The sequence below is a fragment of the Pezoporus flaviventris genome, unplaced genomic scaffold (assembly GCF_033815535.1).
Source record: "Pezoporus flaviventris isolate CSIRO_AGI_PZ_B2104156 unplaced genomic scaffold, CSIRO_AGI_Pfla_v1 ptg000050l, whole genome shotgun sequence".
NCBI lineage: Eukaryota > Metazoa > Chordata > Aves > Psittaciformes > Psittacidae > Pezoporus > Pezoporus flaviventris.
The window spans coordinates 1,817,109-1,836,828 of NW_026892598.1; the positions used below are offsets into that span (position 1 = coordinate 1,817,109).

Genomic DNA, 19,720 nt, shown 5'->3' on the forward strand with positions numbered 1-19,720 from the left:
CTGAGCCTGCATTTCTGTAAGAAGGCCTTTTGTCAGGTTTCTGTGACCTGCTAAAGTAGATGTCACTGTGGAGAAGTTGGGCTATCCATCTCTTTTTATACTTCCCTTATTTCTTTTTGAATTCAAACTGTATTTAGTGTCCTCAATACTCACCTCTAAAACGTTTCCTGTAATGCAAAGGTGTGAGTTTGCTGTTTAGTCTGTACATATTCTTCAGTGAAAACAAAGTAGCAACTAAAATCCTAGTCACAGGGATTTTGGCGTTCCTGTACCAGTTCTTTATCTCCTTCATCATTGTTCTACCTTTTACATATTCACATTTGCATTATGAATGGCATTAGTGATTGCTATTTTAATTGAGCCTTTGTATGCTCCTTATCAGCATAACACAGAAGTCTTTTCTAATGTCAGTTATGAGAATTCACCTTGGGATGTGAAGTGGGCTCTTGTCTGGTATTTTTCCAGCAGACACTGAAGTTCTACAAATAAAATTACCCATCCCTGTGAAAGCCATGCAAATTCAGGTATGGTTATGAAGACAAAGATGCTGTACACTAGATGGAAAAGAGCTATCAGATCCAGGTACATAGGAGATTTAAGAATTGTATCTACTTGTAAAGCAAGCAATTTAGGTATGAAGAATGAGATACAATTGTTGTAGTTTTAAACCCAGATGGCAACTAAGTATCATGCAGCTGATTGCTCACATCCATGAGTTGTCAACACTGTTCCCATGCTGACTGCAAAAATACAGCACTGTACCAGCTACTAGGAAGAAAATTAACTCTATCCCAGTGGAAACCAGGAAACATGAATCTAGAACTCCATGAAATGCTCTCTTATTGCTATTTTTACAAAGTTAGTTTTGTATTAGAGATAGCATTGCCGCACTAGCTATCTTTGATAAGATGCATACTAAAATCATATTCCAAAATTTCTGCCAACATGTTCTGCTCTTACCTTAACCCTGGAGAGTGTTCCATTTTGTGAAAGATTTACAAGGACTTCTTTCCCACTGAAGAGGAAAGGAAAATGATAGATGTGAAATGTTATCCATTCCTCTCCCTTCACACATAGTGCTCTTAATCAGAACAGTCTGGTGAGTGCCTCCATTAAATACTAATTGTTTTCTCAAGTCTTCCTCAGCTTCGACTTACTAGCTGAGGGGTTTTTTGCTTTTGTGCAAAATGCACAGAATGGAAGACTCATTTTGGAGCCCTGCCACAGTGAAGACATACCTGTGTACGGAACACAAATATTTGCTTTTTCTGATTTTACTTAGGTCTTTCAAGTTTATCATGATAATCCCTTCACAGTATTAAAAAACTTCAATAAAATTCGGAATTCGGTAGTTGTGTCTGAGAGGGTAGGCAGTTCTTGAGCACACGCTCTGCTTATGAGGACAGTTCAGGACTGAACTCCATAAACAGTAAAGTACCGTTTACACATGCACTGTACAAATCTAATATGAATTTTATTAATCACCTTTGCTAAATTAAAGGAACTAGTACTTATCACAGGCATTAGTGCACAGATAGTGGGCTCTTTACTTTGAGTGTCTTGAGTTTCTATTCATTTTTACGTGTAATTTACATACCATTGCAACGAATACTTCAAAACAGCAGTTGAGGAAGCTTTCATTGCAGCTGCTGATGTGTAAGAAAAGAAGTAACTTCGGTGGATTTCCAAATTCTCTGATTGCATCTGCAGTAGCTGCCTGTTTATCTATTTCTTACAACCTTTTTAGAAATCTCACTTGTTATAGAAACTTTTGGGAGGCCAACAAAAAGCAAACAGAAAAGTTACAAAACAATATTCAGAGACAAAACACTATAAATTGAAGAAGAGATAGGCTTTTTAATTTTCACAATTTTTTTTAAAACCTAGGTTCACATAGGAAACTATGTAACTGCATTCTGTGAAACCATTCATATTCAGATTTATCCACAATCAACCCTCTAAACTTAAAGCTATTAAAATCTCATTGCAAAAGCCTGACTTGACAAAAACCCTGCTGACATCAGAAGGCTTTTGTCTCGAGGTCTCATGAAAGAAAAGAACAACAGCTATCTCAGGTCCTGTAGCTGTTTTTCTTGATATGCTGTCAGATGCTGCAGAGAAAGACAAGTGTGCCAAATTTCCTTCATTGGGCATAGATATGCACAATACAGTAACTCTACCCAGATTATATAAAACTAAGAAACTACAAGCTAATTTGTAATGCAGATAGACCACCCACCCCCCCACCCCCCCCCAAAAAAAATTATTAGAAAGTGGACAGATGGCATATTGGTTGATAATTTTTAACTGAGGACATTACCAACTAATCAAATTCTAACAATTCTCTTTCTTCAACAAAATAGCAAGTCCATTGAAGCAACAAAAATCTACATGTTCCTTTATAAATTTGGAGCACAAAAAAAAGCCTGAAAGTTTACGTTTGCACTTGGTTGGGATTGTAGAAAGCTGCCTGATTAGAGACTTTAAAATCAGACCTATAAATGGTAGTCAAATTTAACTAGAAGAATTTAACTTTTGTGACAGTAAAGTCATACAGTCTACTTAAAAAACTTCTGTCACAAAAAGTCTATAACCCTGGTCTCTAATTAAGTCGGTTTGTTAAAAGAAGTCTTTACAGACCTGAATCGAAAATAGTCAGTGATCTTAGTTTCTAGTGAAGTTCACATGCTGTAAGCCTTATTTTAACATCTTAATTCCAGCCATTAAGGGGAATTCGCTGTAATTGGGAACCTTTCAATCCAATGCACTGACAAGTGAGTTTCTAAATAAAAATACCCGGACCTGTGTTTCAGAAAAATCCAGTGTTCTACTGTTCAACAAAGTTACTCAGTTTTGAATATTTGAATGAAAAAATGGCAAGTTATAGTAACTATAATTAAAAACTGCAAAACAAGACAAATAATCTGGATGAAACTAAATGTTCACAAAAACAGAAAAATCAGAGTGAGTTCTCTGTCTACTCACCCATAACTCAAATGAGTAAAATAAATTTTCACAGATACAGAAAGCTGAAACCAACCACTACTCTTCAAGCTTTTTCTCATAGTGACTCCTCAACAATCAACCCTTCAATCACAAATATCTTTCTTAGGACATGTACTCAGACATGCCAAATTCAAATAGTTTTGGTTCTGTTTAGGGCTTTTTGTTGTTTTTTTGTTGTTTTTTTTTTTTTTTTTTGAGGAACAGGTTAATCTTTTTTCCATGAGGACTCCAAATGCTACACATTCCATGGAAGACATATTTCCTTTGAATGAGGGCTGCAACAATCTACTAATTAAATTAAAATATAAAATACTTCCTAACCTTAGATTTTGAGAAATTACTGTGATTACTTACTGATACCTGGTGAGGGAAAATATAATTTCTCAGTTGACATAGACTGACTGTATTTCTGTAGGTGGCAGAAATCAAAGTCTCCAGTGCAACTAGTACCCCAGCATACCAGTCACAACAGCCAAAAGAGAAAGAGGTAGTCTAAGAAAGAGGTAGGTTAAGTAAATTAGCTGTGATCTAGTGTCAGAACTGTATTAACCACATGAGAAAGCTTAATACCAGAGTACTTGACAGTTAGTTTTTAGGGTATTTTTAAAGCAATCACAGTACCTGACATTGCTTACAAGTCTTTTAAGGTATTGCGAAGATTTTCACCTCTGTACTCTGGTCACAGACACAAAGTGGGCTTTTTGACAGTCTGGGCAGATACAAGGTATTAAAGCTATGTATAATTAGGCAACCTGTGAAGAGAGGACAGTAGTTCAATGGACATAGGCACCTAATGATAAGAGAAGGACATGACTCTCTAGGGACGCTGATAGTGCTTTTCATGCTTTATGAAACCTAAATTAATTAACAAATTAAACTCGTGCTATGGAAAAAAGGCAAACAGTGTGAATGACTGATAAATGGGCAGGAGTAGACTTCTCCAGTTTCACGAAAAATAGTTACTTAATCAGGAAAAAAAAAAAAAAAGAAATGGCCAGAATCCCACTGTGTGGAAACATTGTCTAATGTCACACATTGGGCAACAACCTGCTGTTTGTAACACTAGTAAGATTTATGGGAAGATTAGAAAGACAGAAACCTTGTTCCTTCAGTGTTGCATTTTCCCTATCTTCAACCTTTCCATTTTACTCAGTCTTAGTCACTGATTGTTCCAGTCAAACCTTTAAGTGGAGAATAATATTTTAAGCCACAAGAAGAAAAACCAAACGGAAAAGAAGCCTGCTAATATGGTGAATAAGAGAACCCAAACCCAACCACCTCTGTACCAAACTGCCCAGACTAGGACTAACTGGAATGTAAGGCACAAACCGCTTGGGAAAGACACCAGTTACTGGTCCTGCCTGGGGGCTCAGTCCAGCAGATAGTCCCCACCATCCTGGTGACAGCTAACAGTGATAACAAGCACCCACTTTGCTACTGGGGCTATTGCCAAGTAAGAAGACTTTGTTCTCTTTGATGCATCCCTGGCCTGTGCTCCTCAGTGTTCTCCAGGCTGGGAATTTTTACAGTAAACTGCTGATTCCCCAGCGATTTTAACCCTCCAGGTTGTTAGGGAGACTGCAGGGAAGGGAACACCTCTTAAGGAAGTCCATTAGGCTGCACACTTGCCTGCAGCACAGGTCTCCCCAGACCAGAAGCAGAGTAAGGAAGCCCGGCTCGATGAGCAGTCGCTGCCAGTCACTGGTCACAGCCTCCGACCCGCTAGCACTTTAAGTAATATTCAATTACAATAAAATGCAATATAACAAAAATGCCAGGAAAATGTACCAAGCGCATTAAAATGCAGTGGCACCTATCTGCTCAGCCAGTAGCCTGCAAACTGCCAACCTGACCTGGGGAAGCAAGCAGCAGCAGGAAAGTGCCTTGCATCTACCTCGGGAGTTTAAAAACTTCTTCTGGCCTTGACGGATGGCCTTTGATAAGAATAGCTTGAGAAATACCCTCACCACCAAACTTCTGGTGAAGGAGAACTTTTGTGTACTCTCCTTCATTCCTTTGCAAGGATTCATAAGCAAACAGCCCTTGGAAAAATACACCCAAAATGAGTTCTGGCTGAAATCCATGGACTTCAATTCGTTTGTCTTGCTGGGTGATTGGACTTATCAAAACACAGGGCTAATGAACTCTTGTAAAAGCAGAAAGGGAGGAAGAGGCTTTCGGGCCACAGCGTGCTCCTCTTCTCCATCATGGTTTTGGGGAGACGCTGCCCCAGTCAGGTTTATTTGTTCTGGTGAGTGGGCTAAGCCTCTCCCATGTGAAATTTCACTTTTCAATGAAATCTTACTCCGGGAGCAGCACCTCCAGCGTAATTATCGTGTGACTCATACACAGAAAACCCAAAAGTCAATAGTCAAGAGTTTATTTGATGGAGATTTTCTCCTAATTAAGAGGTCATTAAGGCGATCCGACTGTTACTCAGCGCTGAGACCAAGGTCCCCAGCAGCTGCTCCAGCCCGGGAGACAGTTGCTGGCCAGCACATTTTCCAGAAATATGTTTCCTCTCTCGCTAGCGGCCCCTTCCCCCTCCCCGCCACCCCGTTTCTAGTCTCTCCAGCGCTGATGAGCTAATAGCATTTTTCCTTTGCATATTTTGGCGCTGCTCCACCGCATACTCTGGCGGACTACGTGTGTCTGAGCGCGCCCGCCCGCCGCAGGCTCGGCGCGGATAGGGGCGCGGGGGGGCAGCAGGGACGGACGGACGGACGGATGGATGGATGGATGGATAGAAGGAGGGAGGAGGGGAGGATCGGCGGCGGGAGGATGGGGAGCCCCAGCCGCCGTCGCCGCACCATCCCGCGCCGCCCCGTCCCCCCTGTTCCCCCGCGCGGGGTGGGTGGGGGGCGGCCGTGGGGGAACTGTCAGGGCCGCACGTTTCCAGCCGCATTACGTGAATAAATGGCGGGGGCGCAGCCAGCGGGGCTTGTGTAACTTTGAGAGCGTGCCAGCGAGTTTTAAAGCCCCTGGTTTCTCCTCCTCCTCCTCCTCCTTCCCTCGCTCCAGACATCAGCGCGGGCCGGAGGACGATGAGAGGCTGATTGTTTGCTCCGGCTCCCTATTCGCATCCCCTCGCCTATAAATACCGGCGAGAAGAAAAGCCGTTCCCGCCGCCTTCCCCGGGCCGTGTTTCCTTCCTAACGACCTGACCTGCCCGATGGCACCGCCCGGGTGCTGCCGCGCTTGAGACCCCTTCTGGCTACCTAACCGTTCCAGAGGCGCAGTACGCTCCCCCCGGCTTCCCCACACTCCCCGCCTCTCCTCCCTCCGCCCAGTCCCGACCAGGAAGGCGCCCCTTTCTCTCTGCTCGCCACCCCGATTTCGCCCGTTTCTCCCATCCGCCGGTACCCAGGAAAGAGGAGAAGATGCATTTCGCGCCGCCAGGGCTCTTGCTCGCCCAGCTCCATGCTTGCATCTACTGGAGCTGCTTGTGGCCTGCCGGTTGCCAGCAGCCGCCGCCGCGCCGGGACCCCCCGCCGCCCCCCGCCGCCTGGAGGCAGCGGATTCAGTGGGAGAACAATGGGCAGGTGTACAGCCTGCTCAGTCTCGGCTCCCAGTACCAGCCCCCCCGGCGCAGGCAGGCTGCCGAGGCTGTGGGCAGCCCCATCCTGCTACTGCGGAACAACGGCACGCTGCCGCGGAGAGCCGCCGCTCGAGCAGCCGCGGAGACCCAGCCCGCCGCCGGCAGCCGAGGCAGCTCCGGCTCCCGGCACTGGTTCCAAGCGGGCTACCAGTCTCCCTCCGGGGGCCGCGCCTCCCCCGTGCCGCTGAGCCAGAGCTCCGCTATCCCCGCGGCCACGGGGGTGGCCGGGAGCGGATCGTCTGGGGCGTCGAGACCCGGCACCTCCACCAGCCCCGGCGGCGGCACCGGGACCGACGGCAGCCGGAGCAGCACTGGGGCCGGCGACCTGCCTCCCCTCAGCAGCTTCAGATCCGGGCGGGAAGATGTCATGGTAGGAGACGACCCCTACAACCCTTACAAGTACACGGACGATAACCCCTACTACAACTACTACGACACCTACGAGCGGCCCCGGCAGGGCAGCAGGTACCGACCCGGCTATGGCACCGGCTACTTCCAGTATGGTAAGAGCCTGCCTTTACTTTCCCGTCCCGTCCTGTCCCGTGCCCCACGCCGGCCCCGGCCCCGCTGTGCTAGCCCGGAGCGTCCCGCCGGGACACGGTGCGAGATCTGCGGTTCCGCCAACCCCTCGCTCCGGGCAAAACCCGACCCAGCAAGGGATTTGGAGGGCTCCCGGACTGCCCGATCCCAGGAGGCAGCGGTCGAGCGGTCGCCGGGGCTGGGTGGGGGGAGGGCGACGTGCGGGTGGGACGGTGGGGAACCCACCGCAGGGGCCTTGTGCGTCGTGCTTGTGGTGCGGGCTTTGAGAAAAGCCGAAGGACCTGAGCAAGAGGGAGAGCGGCCTTAACGGGTGGCAGGGTCTTTAGCAAAGCGACAGCTTCTAACAATTGGGGTGGAAGCCAAGAATTTGCAGACGTGTCCTGGGTTGATCTTGCTGTTAATGTGGTTGGTTTGATGAACTGCAGGTCTCCCTGACTTAGTCCCGGATCCCTATTACATCCAGGCGTCCACATATGTCCAGAGGATGTCCATGTATAACTTGAGATGTGCTGCCGAGGAGAACTGCCTGGCAAGGTAGGCATAGCTCCAGCTTTTGCCTGTTGACGGTGGGCTCTTGTGCTCCTGCACCCACCGCAAGAGTGCCTAAGGACTTGGTTGAGGGTGGAGACAAGAGAGGCTGGAGGGCCCAGGAAACGTACCCCAGTTTGTAACTTTCTTACGAGCCTGTGACAGATGGTGGGATGCGCACATAAGAGCCGTACCAGAGAGACACACACCACAGAAGAACCTACATTTTATGAAAAGTTACATTGCACATTTCTGTTATCAAGCTCATTTGAACATACCTGAATTTTGCAAAATGGAGGCACCTAAAAACATCCATTTGAATCTGGTGATTTTCATTCCATGTCTCTAATCCAATGGGCTCATATTCTACTCCATTGAAAATAGGGGAAAAAAAAAAAGAAAGAAAAAAGAAAAAACAAAAACTATTCTTACCAGCGCAAGTTAAATTATAAAATGCTAATTGTTTCTGGGCCTGTGCCTTGTAATGACTCTTAAGACTAAAATCTCCCTGAAAAAAATGTTTCAAAGTGTTTTAATGGGTTGGAATAATGGCTTTTCTATTATGTTGGGTCCTGTCCAGTTGGCAAAGTGGGATTTTTTTCTGTTTTGATGGGAAAGAGATCAACATAGCTGTTTTTAAAATTTTAACTTGTTTGATACCTTATCATGCAAAACAGATTTACTTATTTACCAGCACCATTAATTGATGCCAGGCTGTTTCCAGGGTCATGCTCTTTCTTCACTTGATGGAAAAAGAAAACATGGCATAAGAAGCAGTATTTTTTATGCTAATCTTACAGTGAATATTAATTGAAATGTTCTTGCCCGCTACCAATTGATTAAAATATTCCAGTATTTAAAATACTGTAGATAAAGGCTATGTGAAATAGGGAAATAAAGCCTAAGGCATATGCATATTTTTTCCAATAGAAACAAACATCTGTTGTGTGATCTTACACACAGAGTTCCTTCGGTTAACAGCCATTAATAAAATTGTGGGTTTGGTGCATCAGTACCATCAGCAACTTTACATCTAACTGGTGGCCTGCCTCAAAGACAGTCTGCTTCAAAGGTACAGTCAGTGGTCAAACTTCCATTTACATTATTAGAAGCAGATCTGAATCTTATTCAGGTCTCGGTCTGGCACCAGACACTTCTGAGTACGCCATGTGGCATTCTTGTGTGTCTTCAACGTATGAGCTTTACGGAGGCTGAAAAGATCAGTTACTTCCGAGACCACATAAGGCATTTTCTTAATGTGTTTCTTGCATATACTTACATCTCTTTTTTGCATTATTACAGCTCAGCTTATCGAGCAGATGTTAGAGACTATGACAATCGGGTGCTCTTGAGATTCCCCCAAAGAGTGAAGAATCAAGGCACGTCAGATTTTCTGCCCAGCAGACCCCGTTACTCATGGGAGTGGCACAGCTGTCACCAGTGAGTGAAGTGCTCAGTATGGTACCTTCTAATTATCTTTTTCACTAGCAAATTGCCACTCTAAAGGTGATATTTTCTAAAGCTGCAGTGAAGCAGGGGGAAGCCAGGGGGAAGCTATGTAGCCACCTGAAACCAAAATGGATAAGAAGCTTACTCATAAGTATAAAACTCTCACAAGTATAAATTCATTATAATTACAAGGCTCAAATCAGTTTTGACAGTGGCACCGGCACCTTCTCTTCTGATTGTAGTCCAGTTACATATAAGTGGAATCAGCAAATAGAAGTTCTAATCATGGTAAAATAACTGTGCAAACCCTAAAATGTACCTTTACTACATGTTCCCTATAATATATCATTGTAAACATTGAACCATACTTCTTGACTTAAATTTAATGGGTTACTTCTTGACAATGAATGGTCTGGTCAATGTGAAAAAGAAGGTACTGAGATGACTGATCCCATTATCAGTATCCTTCTCATATGATACTTTCAATAGCAGTACTGCCCTAGAAATAGCAGAATTGCTGGAAACATGGCAAGGCAAATGTAGTAGAACATTTCCAGCATTTTAGGAGCAGGTTACACTGAAGACTTGCACCTTTTCAGAAAATTCACATGCAACAGTTTGCAGGTTTGCCCAATTTTCGCTATTTTTAGCAGGACCAATAGAACGCTTACCTTACTCCCACTTTACTTCAAATACAATTCTGCTGTTATGGGTATTATTCTAGTTAAAAAATAATATGTAATGTGGTCTTGATCTAAAGGCCCCTAGAGACAACGAAATATTTCTTTCTAGCTTCAGAGGCTTTAAGCTTTGGATGAAAAATCAGGATCATTACAACAAATTCTTTAAAAAAAAAAAGACAAATATTGCTAGTTTATGAATCTTGTGAGGATAAAAAAGCTACAACTAAATCAATCCAAACAAAAAAGCTTTCATAAATACTTTCGTTAAACCCCACCCCTGAAAAAGAAACCACCACTGAAAAAACCCTTTAACCCTGGTGCTTACAAAATTGATAGATGAATGAGATGGATAGAGAGTAACTGAAATCTTCCATTTGTTAAAAAGCAGTTTTACTCTGCCATGATCACTATCTAGATGCAAAGTGTCTCCAGTGCTGATTCAGTTCTTGGACAGAAAATACACTGCCCATTAAAAAAAAAAATAATTAAAAAAATGCATTTCTTGTGATCAATTCCATGAGAGTGAAACAAGCTCATTTGGAAATGAACTGTAACTGCCATTTAGTTTGGCTAGCCATCAGGCTTCAGTCATCATCATCTGAGGACCACTTTTAGTGTTCCTGACATGCATGCTTCATTTTAACAATACATTTGAATTCTGTTTATTTGTATCTTTCTTGTATAACTCTTCAGCTGAAGGCATTTGTAAATAACAGTAGCCAGATGTTGCACAGACATCTGTGCAGGTAGATGGTACAAGTTTAGTTTTCCTTGTGTTTGAAAAAGTGAAATTAAGAGAATAATAGCTGTTCCAAGTTCATAGTAGGAACTAGAAATCTGTGTGACAACAAGAAAAATGCATCACTGTGCCCAGATCCAAAATACATATACTTTTGAAACAAGAGACTACATTAAGAATAATCTACAAAAATTGACGCCAGATGAGATCTGCATTGCCAGTACACAGAAGGTGATTTCTTTATGCAGATTTGTTTTTGCTAATGTTATGAATGTATCATATTGATTGAGGGCCATGGGAATGTGAAAATGGATTGTTGAGTTTTTACTATCAAGTAGAAAACTTCCCTGGAATTTACAGAATGTAAGGTAAGCATTCCTAGTGAAACTCTGGCTAAGGGCAGTTATAAGATGTACAGTTCAAATATGAACTACTTAATACTTGTTATTGGAAAAAAGCTGAAACAGGAAATTTTGGAAAAACAATGATGCTATAGAGTCTTTCCCTTAACAAATTAAAATCTATTATTTATTTATATATTTATTTTATAGTCATTGAAAATTGGAGTAAAGGAAATAAAACTTACCCAGATGTCTGGTAATAGGAAATATCCTACCACACAAGTTCTGTGCAATAAATAAAATTTCACCATGTCTAACAGAAGGTAGATCAACTAGGAATCTGTAAAATGTCATTGACAAGATCTGATCCATCTTTAATAAAGTATCTATGGTTTAACAGACATTATCACAGCATGGATGAATTCAGCCACTATGACTTGCTGGATGCAAGCTCACACAGAAAAGTTGCTGAAGGACACAAAGCAAGTTTCTGTCTTGAAGATACCTCCTGTGATTATGGGTATTATAGACGGTATGCATGTACAGCACATACACAGGTAAGAGTTGGTTTGGAGACAACCAAGTTTATTTTCCCTCTCTAATTTATCTTTGGATATTTTTTTTCTACCAATCACCTCCTGGCCTAAATTATCTGATGCCCTAACTAGCTCTGAAATTCTCCATCACAGCAACTTGAAGACTTTTAACAATTTGCCCAAGTGCTGCTATGTGGATGTCCCATTAAAATGCAGGGTCACTTACTAGCCTAGCATCACTGGTAAGTGAATGGTATTAAAACACATCACAAGTTCTTGTGGTTATAGGTGAAGTGAGCTAAAGGAAACCTGAGATAGAGTCAGTGAAGAAGTCTTTTCCAGTGTGCTTGGCTGGTGGCAGAATTCATGTGTATTATTTTCTCCCTTGCAGAGCATGAGGCTGCAAGTTGCTGAATGCCCTTAATACCTGTAGCTTCTGGCTGGCAGTCCAATACAGAAAACTTACATCATAGCTTTATGCATGTATAGAGGGTTGTTGAAGAGAATGGCAGCCATGTGACAATTACGATGGGTTGTATACAAAGTAAACCAAGGTGTTAGAGCTCATTAAGGGAACAGATAAAAAATCTAAATGTACCATTATGATATGATACAAATCCATGATAGACTCCTACCTTAAATACTGCATGGAGTCCGGTCACCACTTCTCGAAACTGCTACAGAAAAGCTTAAAAACCCAAACCAAACAACCCTAGGAGAACGAGGATGATTAGCAGTCTAGTATAGCTACCACAGTAAGAGATTTCATAGACTAATTCCATTTGGAAAACCAGAAAAAAATACCAAATCTTGAGTGGTCCTGTATAGAAAGAGGAAATTGTTGATATTCACCGTTTCTCACAGCACAGGAGTCTAAGGATATCCAAAAGAACTGCCAGACAACAGCATTAAAACAGAGAGGAGAGCTCTTTTGACATACAAATAAAGAATTAAATGCCTTGCCATAGGATGTTGCAGAGAACAAAAATATCTACATGTGTCAAAAAAAATTAAATAAAGTAATGGAGGCTCTTAAATACAAAAATCTAATGGTACCCCATATCTTAAATACAGTTAAATGCCTGGTAAAAGGAATTTTGCTGGGTAAAGGACATTATACATCCCATTTCTTATGTTCTTTTCTCCTCAGCCATCTGCTGCTGATCACTGTCAGGGACAGGACACTGAGCTTGATGGATCTGTGGTTTAACTCAATGTGGCCACACTTACACATAAACTTGTATCCCTTATCCTGCAGTTTTTAATCTAGGAGGTAGTTATTTTATCACAGAGAAATGACAGCTATGCTTCAGTGACTGACATGTCCACATTTGAATTTTAAATATAATGAATGATCTGTAATACATTAAGGCTTTGAAGAGGTTTTATAAATATCTTTCCTCTTTCTGGAGACTATGACATCTAACTAAGCAACATACATATTGTACAGCTGGAGTATTTGTGTCACTAGAATCTATGGCTGTGTCAGCGTTTCCACTGGAAGCCCATATTTCAGGGCTTTGTAATTGTACCGTAAAACTTTCCTCCAGCCTCAGACTTGGCACATACATGTGAGAGTTTGAGCTGATCACCAGCTGGGTCAAGAGGGAATTCCTGCAGAACTTGGTTTTTTTGCACTCTGTGTGTTGCCAGAACACTTCAGCTTTGCACAGAGCAATCTGTATCAGCCACAGTTAAAAGACACCAGATTTAAACCACCGATATATTCCTATATGAGATTCTTACTGATGTTCCTAATAGCAACCATTAAAATGCAGAAAAGATTCATCTGGAAGAAAGGCTTTCAGTTCTCTCAGATTCTTGTGTCACTGTCTGCCTGAAGAGATGTTTTTTTTCTGTGCAAAACTCAATGTAAAAGTGGCCCTACCCTCTACTATTCAAAGATGGCACTTTGGCAGAGTACATCCATAGCAAAATGTTGCATCATTTCTAAGGGTAGAGACAGGATCAAACATGGTGATCAAGCTGGTACTCCAGGATCTCAAAAGCTATTTACTTCTGATTTACAGATATTTAAGTCCAGCCTTTGGTCAGTTTTAATTTTATTCTTATCTTTCATAAAGAACAGTAACAGCATCCACAATATTTACATAAAAGGAATACTGTGACAAGTGACAATATAGATAAAATACAGTTATCTCACAGATGAACAAGTATGAATAGTATAGGCGTTTCTTATGCAGGAGTAATATAGTGCTGTCTATAAAGTGATATGTTAGACTTTCATGTTCTAGTTTAGATATTCAAGTAAAATGCCAAGAAAAAATAAGCCTAATTTCCTAAGCTAATTTTCCTACTGAAATGTGATGGTTAAGTGAACTTCGATCTGAGTGCCCCTAATGGCTAGAATTTACTATTCCTAATGATTTTTTTACATCCATCTTAACTTCGTATTTTTAGGGACTGAGCCCTGGCTGCTATGACACTTACAATGCTGATATAGATTGCCAGTGGATTGATATTACAGACGTAAAACCTGGAAATTACATTCTGAAGGTATGGGTATTTGGCAGTGGGGAGGTTTTGATATTTTCGTGGTTATTTTTTTTTGTTTGTTTTTTTTTTTAAAGAAGCAAATGATATGCTTATGCCAATGTGAATATAAGTTATCAGCTCAAACCTGTTAGACAACACTGTGCTTTCTTCCCTTAAGGTCAGCGTAAATCCCAGCTATTTGGTACCTGAATCCGATTACTCCAACAATATTGTACGCTGTGATATACGCTACACAGGCCACCATGCATATGCCTCTGGCTGCACAATTTCACCGTAAGTACATTCCTTTGTTTTTGCAGCTGTTTTGTATTCATAGTACTAAAGTTGACAAACAGATATATAAAGCTTAGGCATTTACTTTAGATGGAAAAAATAACTTCCACCATTAATTCTAGTGATACTAGTTTCTTCAGTAAGTTGTTTCTTGGGTTTCAGTATCTAGTGTGTTAATTCAGGATTCAGATGGTGCTTTTCAAAGGTCTTTTTTGTCAGGATGATGGGAACAGTTGCTTTGCTCTTGACAACTGCAGACCTTTCAAATCCTGACCTCTGGTAATTAAATTATTTCTGGAGGGCTAGCACTGCTTTTTAAAGATCTAGTCTAGAAAAGCAATCATAAGAGAAAATTTTTGCTCTTGCCATCATGCCATCAGGATATATAACTCTTTCAAAACTGCTGCTGTCTGGGCTGCTAGGTAACTACCTCTAGTCCACGCTGCCTTAGTATTTGCACTAAAACCTTTCTGTGCTCATTCAGTACCCATTTGTACCACCCACACAGAGCTCTGGAGCAGTTAGAGAGCTCTTAAGACATTCTGCAAAGTCCGATGAGTGTATGTTACTTTGCTGCTGCTGCTTTTGACACTTGCAGCCATCCTCTTTGAAGCAGTTCCTCCAGACACATCCCATTTACAGCTTAGTTCTTCAAAAGCTGAAAAAATGCCACAATTATGCCCTCTATTTTCCCTCCAAAAGGTGAATTCATTTCATTAATGTTCTCATAGCAGATCTGCTGTAGCTTAGTATCTGTGAAGCACACATACACACAAAGCAATCAGTCTTTTGTAACAGGGTAACACATGAGTTGCTCATACAAAATATTTATCAAGTGGTTTCATTTGGATTGCATAAGGAGTATTAACATTGTATGGAGATTCATGGGAGATAAATTCCAGAGCAGAAAATGAAAAGTAAGTAAATGATCATTATAGTCTGCTATAACAGCATCAGTGAAACAAACATATCAAATTAATGTGACTATTGCTTAATTAGCCGCATTAGGAAGCCAGTAGTTAAATGAAGCTAAAATGAGAAACATTTTTTCATGCCAGTGTGGAGATCTGTATTTATAATCACATTTTGGTCACAAATGAAACAAGTTAAATGGCTTCAGCAAGATCCTCTTTGTTCTTGCCATGTGGTTGTCAGACTTGTAGGAAACAAAGCTAAAAAACCAGGTATCCTGCAAGTCATGAGCAATCATATTTGATGGACCTGTGGCAGGAGCTTTTAAAGCATTTGCCTGTAAGAGGACTAACTGGTACTTCTAGGAACACAGGAACACCATTTCTACTCACATTCACATGGAAGGGAAATTTTTGCTTCATGCCTCTAACCTTTAGTCTCCCCATCATACCCCTGTAAATATTATCATGTCAGGGTGAGGAAGCACAATTTCTGCTACTGTTTGTTGATCTGCACCTTCAAGCTGAAAAAAAGGTATTTAGCAGGAACTCCTGTGTGTTCATCTGCCTCACATTCTTTCTTTTCTCCCAACAGATACTGAGAAAGACGCAAAAAAATGGATGAGACGATGACAAATGTTTTGAACTGAAGTATCGTTATATAAACTTAACTAGGATGCAAACACTATACAAGCAAAACTACAGAACATACACACATACACCCACACACCTTATGTGACTTTGAAGCACTTCAGCTGCTTCTCAACCAAAGCTGTAACTGGATTTTAAGCATTTTAATTGGCATTACTTTTATTACTATTGAAATGTGTGGAACTGGTGATTCATGCACAGATACTTTATATTTTGAAAATCTAACTCATTCATAAAAACATGAGCATTCCTTAACTCCTGAAAATTTGGAGTTTACATGATAATAGACTTCAGTGGGAACATTATTGATGAATGAGTTGAACATTTTAAAACATAGTGAAAATTTATGTAAAATGAATTAAATGCAATAGAAAGTACTAATGTCACCTATCTAAGAAATACCAGAATGAAAAAAAAAAAAGCTTAGGAGTAATGCTACAGTACCATTAAAATGAATTTGCTAGGACATGATTTGAATGAGAAAAGTCTGTTCGGTTTTCAAGGAATATTAACATATAGCAAAGAAATACATATAAATATATATATATCAGTTATACCCCTGCAAGAAAAGTTATGTTTACATTTCTAATACATTAGAAGTGTTTCTCTAAGTAAAAAAACAGATGGGGTTTTGAAAGAAATCTTTCATCTGTGGAAATAAATTAAAGAACTTAGCCACCTTTCTATGTTCAAGAGATTTTTCAAGGTGGGGCTTTTAAAAGAATTCTGCAAACTTAATGTGGATACAAATAAATACCTGTCAAGACAAGGGCTCTTGGAGATGAAGAGTCCCTGATATAGTTATCTGTGAAAAACATCCAGCTTGAACAGGTTAACCATCAAAATAATATAAGCAACTAACTCAGGTGGCACCACCAACAGAAGTAGGTCAGAATATCTAAGTTTTTGTTGTGAAAAAGCCTACTACCTGCTTCCCCCTTAAGTACTGTATTTGACTTTAAAAATGTCAGTATTCAAACACAGGTTGAAACTATACTATATATAGAGGGAGAATAAAAGTCAATGTATTTAACATCCTACTTTAGGCTGTTCAGGAACCAAATAAACATTGTAGGGGGAAAAATTTCCAGCCCAAATTAAAAGTTTTTGCTGAACTGCTTAACTGGTGCTGGGCACACCACTCATCCTCCCATCCCCAAATTATTTTGCTTTTGCAGTGCACCCTGCTGTAAGCTACAGTAGCTGTGATTTTGTTTTTAAACTGTGAAATAACATATCACAAGGGGATCTGGTGGGTTGTTTTTTTTTTTTTCAGAAGACTTCTGGTCATGTAAAAGGAAGGATCTACTTTTGAAACAAAGGGACCTAGAAATACTGATTGGCATTGGTTAAGTGTAATCAGCAGTTCAAAACACCTAATGAAATATGGAAATCTAATTACGTTTTAAAAAAACCCCGAAAAATGTGTGTGCTATTTGGCATGGTGAAAAAATAAAGTCTGAGAGTATGGAGAGGTTTTATTGTCACTGTTGAGAATAGCTGAGGCAGTATTTGTAAGTATTATACACAATAGAACCCTATGGATTTGATAGTTTTATGAACTATTGCAATACTTTTAAGATCAACTTGTTCTTCATTACATATTTAAGCTTATTTCATGATTATAAAGTATTTTCACCTCTATCATAATAACTTGGTTAAAAATTTGCACAACTAGTATGCATACTTAAAAATAATCTAAGAAACAGCAACCCAGTGATCACTACCCAGCACTGGGAGTGGGTGCAGAATTAATATAATTTATACCTGCAAGTCTCTTTTTGTATGCGGAGAGATCCATTTCCACCAGTATGGGCAACAAAGAGAAGCAAGATTTGGAAACGGATTTATCAGAAAGCCATTTATTACAATATGTCTGCAAAAATAAGAGTCTGTTTAAAGTCTAGGCTTCTGAAATCTCAGCCCAGATTTTTTAAGATTAAAGGGGTTAAGGGATGCAAATGCATTCACCTTTCTAAAGACTTGGGTCAAAATTGGGGTGAAAGTTTTGACAGCAGCTTGGGCAATGGACACAAAAGCTACTGTAATGGAAGCTAGGCTGTGGGCACCAGCTACTTCCTGGTAAAAGGTTGTTTGCTGGTACCTCATTGTGCCTGATAATGTGCTGAATGTGGGATAAGACCGCATTAACTGGACACAGAGCAGCCAGAGAAATTGAGTTTACCCCTTGACTCAGGAGGCAGTAACCTGCTCACATGTCTATACCCAAACTACTTGCAGAACTCCACTTGAATTCAGCAAGGAGCCAGAGGACCTTGAGCATCGGTGCAGGCGGAGGAGATTGTAATAGTGGACTTGGTCCTTTCAGTGGGAATGGCCTGGTTCAGAAAGGTGTTGAACGCCATGACTTTGAATACTGGGGATATTGGAGCTACAAAAATGTAGCTTTTTTTTTTTTTTCCATAGCAAAATATTGTATTTCTATTGAAATGTGTGTTAAGCAACATGACATAAGCGATGTACAATAGCATAAAAATTGACCAAGATATCATGAACAGTCTATTTAGAAAAAGGAGGGATTTTAGGATTAAAAAAAATGAAGGAATGTGATTTTAACTTCCCCTTTTAATTACAGTAAATCACAATGCTGTACAAGAGTTTATTATATAACATGTAGAAAGTAGTTCTAAATTGGGGAGTGCCAACCAGTATTTTCAGTGTGTTGGTTCTGCAGTTTTGACCTAGCTACCTAATTTACTTTTTTTTCATACTGGAATATATTTGTGGGATTATGTTTTGTGCAGTTTTGTTGAAAAACATTTATAAATGCTGTTTTGATAAAAAAACTTATTTTATGAAGCAAATTATATTTTGGAATCCTTTTTAACAGACAGTGGGCTTATTCCAATCATCTTCGAGAGGCTTTTTGCCTTTCATCTCAGTGGGAGTAAAATCAGATTTAAATTTTTGTGAGAATTCTAGTATAAATTTTCTGTCTTGCAGTCTCAACTTTAATTTTTAAAGCCAAATAATAAAAATGTGTGTGAAGCAATTACCTCCCACGTTTCAGATATTTAGATAAAAATTGCACATAAGGAACTTATTGTATGTCAGGATCATTAAAGGAGGGGCTTGTTACATATTTTTTTTTAATCCTGAAATACATTTGATATATGCATATTTTTAGACAAAGTGTAACAAAATGACAGATTGGTCGCCAATGGAACCAACATATTGTGTAGATGATGTTTTTGTGTTAGTAAAAGTCTACTCATTTTCTCTCTGCTCCAAAGTTTGCTATGCAGTGTCGAATGACTGCAGACACCAAAGGTACCTTCCTACAGTCACTTGTGCATTGTTTGCAGTGCACTCATTCAAAACCAGCAGGGTGAATTTCATAAAGGAGACATTGAAAGGTAGTTTATCCTGTGTCTCATGCTCATGCCGATAAGGCATTTTAATTTTCTCCAAATCCTAAGAGGTGCTGAAAGATTTTAACTTGAATTAAAACCAAAGAGTATGCTATTGGGAGGTTTTTATTATACAACTAAGTGCTACAGATACAGTGAAATGCCACTTGTTTTTTCAACTTTTTGGGAGGTTTTTCATGACTTCCTTCACTTTTCTTCCAAGAGTCTTAATTTCAGTAACTTTGCATCTTTATCTGAAGAGCTTTAATTTATAATATTCAGGCACTAGCTTTGTATTCTTCATTGCACTTTCATATTCTTGTGTTACATGCCCGTATTATGGTTGCAAGTTTATGTGAAAATGACTTGAATAAATTGTTTCAAGCGTTCTACTTGTTGTATTATTTTTAATGCATAGGCCAGATCCATCTCTCAATGAGAAACCTTTGACTTAAAGTTGTTATAACTATAGAAAATTGTCCTGGGTTCAGCAGTAGCAGTCATGTTTTGTTTTTTTTTTTTCCTTTGTGCTAGCTGGTGCAGTGCTGTGTTTTGACTTCCAGCCTGAGAACAGTGT

General features: G+C 40.3%; 1 protein-coding gene across 2 annotated transcripts; it reads left to right on the plus strand.

Annotated features, from left to right (window-relative positions):
* Window positions 1-5,784: 5,784 nt before the first annotated feature.
* On the plus strand, window positions 5,785-19,532 carry LOX (lysyl oxidase). Of its 2 annotated transcripts, XM_061468684.1 has the most exons (7): window positions 5,786-7,107; window positions 7,570-7,678; window positions 8,975-9,112; window positions 11,285-11,441; window positions 13,842-13,937; window positions 14,095-14,210; window positions 15,717-19,532. In XM_061468684.1, exons 1-7 carry the CDS (start codon window positions 6,387-6,389, stop codon window positions 15,721-15,723), a joined length of 1,344 nt encoding a protein of 447 aa, XP_061324668.1. In that variant the 5' UTR covers window positions 5,786-6,386; the 3' UTR covers window positions 15,724-19,532. The 2 variants fall into 2 exon arrangements, with proteins under 2 accessions (XP_061324669.1, XP_061324668.1); XM_061468685.1 differs by lacking the exon at window positions 15,717-19,532 and having other exon boundaries at window positions 5,785-7,107; window positions 14,095-14,561.
* The last annotated feature ends 188 nt before the right edge of the window (window positions 19,533-19,720 follow it).

Excerpts from the sequence above, each read along its gene's own strand:
- LOX (XM_061468684.1), top strand. The coding sequence starts at position 6,387 with ATGCATTTCGCGCCGCCAGGGCTCTTGCTCGCCCAGCTCCATGCTTGC. Across the intron at positions 7,108-7,569 it reads CACCGGCTACTTCCAGTATG|GTCTCCCTGACTTAGTCCCG; the intron begins GTAAGAGCCTGC and ends GATGAACTGCAG. Across the intron at positions 11,442-13,841 it reads CATGTACAGCACATACACAG|GGACTGAGCCCTGGCTGCTA; the intron begins GTAAGAGTTGGT and ends TCGTATTTTTAG.